Source organism: Phaseolus vulgaris, chromosome 1 (assembly GCF_000499845.2).
Source record: "Phaseolus vulgaris cultivar G19833 chromosome 1, P. vulgaris v2.0, whole genome shotgun sequence".
NCBI classification, from domain to species: domain Eukaryota; kingdom Viridiplantae; phylum Streptophyta; class Magnoliopsida; order Fabales; family Fabaceae; genus Phaseolus; species Phaseolus vulgaris.
The window spans coordinates 4,834,981-4,839,938 of record NC_023759.2 but is presented as its reverse complement, the minus strand read 5'-3'; the positions used below and the strand labels follow the sequence as shown (position 1 = coordinate 4,839,938).

At 34.3% G+C, this 4,958-nt stretch overlaps 1 protein-coding gene across 1 annotated transcript; it reads right to left on the bottom strand.

The window, feature by feature from the left end:
- Positions 1–551: 551 nt before the first annotated feature.
- Positions 552–2,024, bottom strand: LOC137813283 (zinc finger protein 1). Its single transcript, XM_068615398.1, has one exon. The coding sequence runs from the start codon at positions 1,813–1,815 to the stop codon at positions 949–951; it is 867 nt and encodes a 288-aa protein (XP_068471499.1). The 5' UTR covers positions 1,816–2,024; the 3' UTR covers positions 552–948.
- Between the last annotated feature and the right edge of the window lie 2,934 nt (positions 2,025–4,958).

Here is a 4,958-nt window from a genome sequence, read left to right as displayed (position 1 = left end):
AAAATTTAAAAGTACAAAAAATAAAAAAAGTATTGATGGTCGACACGCCCACTAATTAGACGGATCAAGATTTTTGACTTGTTTTATTATAGCGAGTCAACCTGACTCACCTAATTTGAGGTGTGTCAACAATTAGTCGAGTCAAAATTGAATAGAATGACCTATTTTATCACATCTATTTTTTTTTTATTAATTAATGATAATGTATTTTACAAAAAATATCACTCCATTGATAATTTATATATATATATATATATATATATATAATATGATCATAAATGCTAATTATTCATTTGCACCATGTTTTGAAAACAATATACATAAAATATGTTGCTGATACACATTCATGGAGCATCAACCTCTTGAGAAGGTAGCAATATTCCATAGTATTTTTCCATTATTTTACAGATTAAATTTCAAATTGTGCTATGAAAGTGGGAATAGTCGTGCCAAATATTCAATTCAATCTTGAGACTGATCCACAAGAGTTACAGAGCTTGAAAAAAAAAACACTTCATCCTCTAGTGACAGAATAGGGGGAAAAGGTGATGTGGGGAAGAAAAGGACTCATCAACAAACTTTAAAATTTCAACTCAATAAAAGCACCTAAGTGGAGTTGAATGATTCTGAAGTCATTTACAAGAAAAGAAATTTGATCCTCCCATAAACAAATTTACACAAATGTTATTTCACAATGGGGGAAAAATAAGATTGGAAAAATCTTAACTATGCTAATCTACTATTACTCATCCTCATCGATGCAAAGACTATATATATATATATATATATAAAAGTAAGCCAAGCCAATAATGTTCAGAGTCGTGGTATGGATCTTGAAATTGTAGACAAATTTAACCACCGATGTAGTCATTGTGACCATGATGCGGTTGCTGAGAGTTCAAAAATCTTGAAGTTGCAGCTAAAATTGCTGTGGTGGTAAACTTTGGTTTAGAGCTTGAGGGATAAATCAAGGTGCTTCATTTCTTCTTGATTATTACTCTTCAAACGAGGTTCAGCTCTAGCCACAAATCCACTGATCTCCTTTTTGGCTGAAGAATTCATCATGGTATTAACCATTTCAAACCTACCAACACTTGTTTGTGATGATGAAAATGCTGATTTTGTTCTGTGAAAATCAGCCACAGCTAGTTTTGCTATTCCAGGTTGTTGTTCAATGATGGGTCTTGACCAACTGTGATGGTGTGCATAAGAGTTTCCAAATCCACTCACATGATGATGAGAAGGCTTTTGGATCATAGAGTGTGCTTGAATTCCAAGAGCTCCTCCTCTATTATTGCTAGCACCATAAAGGGGTAGAGAAGCCATGCTTGCAAAGTGGTTGTTATTATGCAATAAGGGAAGGCCAAAGGCCATTATCTGTGATCCAAACCTGTGCCCTCTCTTTGCTATTGACCTCTCCCTCTTGTGTGCATTTTGGTGGCCCCCTAGTGCTTGTGAACTGTAGAACTTTCTGTGGCAGTAGTTGCAAGAGAACACTCTTGGCTCAGCAGCATCAGAACCAAGAGGGGCTTCTGATGAAGAATTGGCATTGGATGATGACCCCACATCCAAACAGGTTATGAGGTTGAGTTCTAGTCCTTCTGCAGTACAAGAATCATCACCTGAAACATTTAGATCCACTATGGTAGCATGCTTTGACTCCTTATTTTCTTCCTCTTCTTCCTCAACAGATACCTGTTTCTTTTCATGTGGATGCTGAAGTGGAGTACTTGGACTAGGTGGTGCCTCCGGAGCAGAAGAGAACATGCTTGGTCTGTCACAAAAGTATGCCTCCTTCTTGCTTATTCCTTCCATTGCAGAGTACTTTCCAGTCCCCTTGTTTGGTTGGTTAAGGAATTTCAATTTCTTGATTCTTCACACTATATGAATAAAAGTAGTATATATTGGAGAGAGACACTTGCTTTTTGCTTTTATTTTTTTATGTCTACACACTGTCATGCACACTAGGTGATATTTGATTACAAATGTGCATACTATGATTAATTCCATATCAATTATGATTTTTCTTTTTAATTTCAACAAAACCAATCACGCATCACTTAAATAAACTAATCTCTAAAAACAGACAAATTCTTCGTTTAGATTATTATCCAACATATAGATTTCAAATAAACATTACAACATACAATGATGTTTCTACATCTATATAGTATTTTTCATATCTCTTTCACCCTATTTTTTCTGTATTTTTTTATTATATCACGTTACTTGATACATCATTCATTTTTTGTTTTGTTGTTCTTTTTGTCTCCTATTTCTCTCTTTTCTTCACCTCTTGCACTCAAAAGGGGTCCACAAATATCATTTTTCTAACCATTATAAAATGAAGTGTTTGTGGTTTTATAAGATAAAACGAGAAAAAACAAACGTTACATTATAAACATGTTTGCCATTATTAATTAAAATTTATAATAAGACTAATTAAAAGGAAACAGGAAAGAAATTCTCTTCAATGGTTGTAGCATCGTTTTTCAGGAGGAAAATTGATAGGGTTTCTTCCTTTTTGACTTTGTTTGGAAGTCCTGTGCACAACCCATGTGGTTGGATGTGTAGACTCACATCCAATTGTTTTGTGCTTTAGTACAGTAGGCCATGGAGTTGTGTGAACCTCTGTCACTGTTATATGCTCATCACAAATTGTTTTCTTTTTATGATTGCAAAAAAACATAGATTAGTTAGGTTCCAAGGACTCATTGGAGTTAAGAAAAATCTCAAGATTCAAAACAATGTTCACAAGATGCTGTTATGGGAACATGGTTTGTTGGTATTGGAAAACAGTGATAAGTTAGCTTTTGAAGTTTGGGTTAGGGCAGAATAAGGAGATGAAGAAAATTACGGAGTGATAGGATCACGCGCACCAATCAAACTCATTCACTTAGGAGACAAAACCAAACATGGTCCTCATATTCCAAAGTCACCAAACAATACTTTCATAAGTACTTGAAAGTCCATCAATAAAGACACTGTGTCCCCCAGTTGTTGCAGGATTGTCCCTTTGCATATATGTTTTTCCATCCGTTTGCTTCTTATATTATCCCTTTTTCTTTTTTCCCAACGTTGTCATCAATCAATTAGGTTTTTTTTTTTTAAAAAAAAACGAATGAATAAATAAAAAGTATTTTAAAGATACCTCAACCCTTATATTAAAGATCTCTATGAAGATTTAATCTTCTAACCTCTTAACAAAAACTGAAAAACTTACAAGCAGACACAACTATCTTCTAGGATCATTAATTGACCTCATACAAATCAAAGGCTAAAGACACCAATCTGAGTATGAAAAATTTACACCGCGCGCGTTTTAGACGTAATCCAAGACCAAGTCTTCATTTGTGCCATAGTGAAAATTTCAATGTGATCTACCCTGCCTCCTCTGAAAATCCTCTTGTTCCTATGTGACCACAGTTCTCCTACCTACAACTGCTATCCACACGCCGTTTTAAATCTGATTAACACTTTCCTTGACACCACTCATCCTGAAGCTTTTAAAATGGTTTTTTTGGCTCCCTATGATCCGTCGTTGTCAATCACTTCCATTCGTAACACTTAGACCACACGAGCCAAGCTACTCTACATGTGCAGAAAAGATGGGACGTGGTTTCCTCTTCCTCCCCGCACAGACAACACATAATGGTATTCATGCATAACCCCTTCTAACCAAGTTTGCTTTAGACGCTATTTTGTCTTCCAGAACCCTTCATGCTGTGAGTTGTGAAGATGGTTGTGCCTTCAACCCCCAAAAATCTCCATACAACTCCCTTTCAATCCCATGAACATCATCATTAAGAATTTTGTATGCTGATTTTACCGCGAACACTGTTGACCATTTGTCTTTCCAAACCCAAGAATCCTCCTTTTCCAACTTTACCCTTTGATCCCCCAAGACTTGCATCAAGTGTTGTTCTTGAATCCGTTCCCATTCTAACATATTCCTTCTCCATTCGATCTTCCACTTCCACTAGTGACCTCTCCCCCGCATGCCAAATGGACAAATCCTTGTTGGAGTTGATGGTGAAAAGTCTCGGAAAGGCATTATTGAGATACAAGTTACCTACCCATATATCCTCCCAAAACCTTATCTCCCTCCCACTCCCAACCTCCCAAGAAAAAGTATCCTCAAAATTATGTTTCCACTCGTCAAGAGACCAAACCTCCTTCAAATCCTTCCATCAAAGAGAATCAGTTATGCTTTTTAGTTATGAGTTTTTACATTAATTGTTATTTAAATTATATATATAATTAAAATTATATTAACAATAAACTTTGTGAGAAATTCAAGAATGAAGTGAGAAGTTCTACCTTCCATGTAGATGAGTCAGATAAACAATATATAAAAAGAAATACCAACAAACTCAAAGTCTTAAGATTTAGGATTAAAGGTGATGTCAAAGTCTCTTATATATAAGTTGACTCATGACTTAAGATTGATTTATTCAGGTTAGGTATTTATTTTTTTCGGTGCATAAATCTTAATTATCAAATAAAATAATATTACATATGATAAATTTGATAATAATTATTTTTAATTATTATTTAGTTATTGTAGTTATAGAAACTTCTCTTTTTAATCAATATTTTTTTTTCTCATGCATTCTGTTTTTTTTCTTCTTAATTTTAGTTACTACTATATAATATGTGTAAAGATTAAAACAAGATGTTTTTAAGTAGATAAATTAAAAGGAGAATTCGTCTTTGGAACCTCGTTTATCCCCACAAACGACGTCACTGTTTCGACATCAAGTTTGTTTAGATGACCTCACTAAGTCAATTACTGCATCCAAGATATTGTCCGCTTTAACGTTCAGAGTTCCGTCACGATTTTTTTCTTAAGTATCATAGGATTGAATGAGAAATGTGTATCTAAATTGTCCTTAACCTTAACTCCTAAGTAATGTAAGATTATTGAACATTCGAACAAATATATGAAAAAATAGAAA

Excerpts from the sequence above, each read along its gene's own strand:
- LOC137813283 (XM_068615398.1), bottom strand. The coding sequence starts at position 1,815 with ATGGAAGGAATAAGCAAGAAGGAGGCATACTTTTGTGACAGACCAAGC.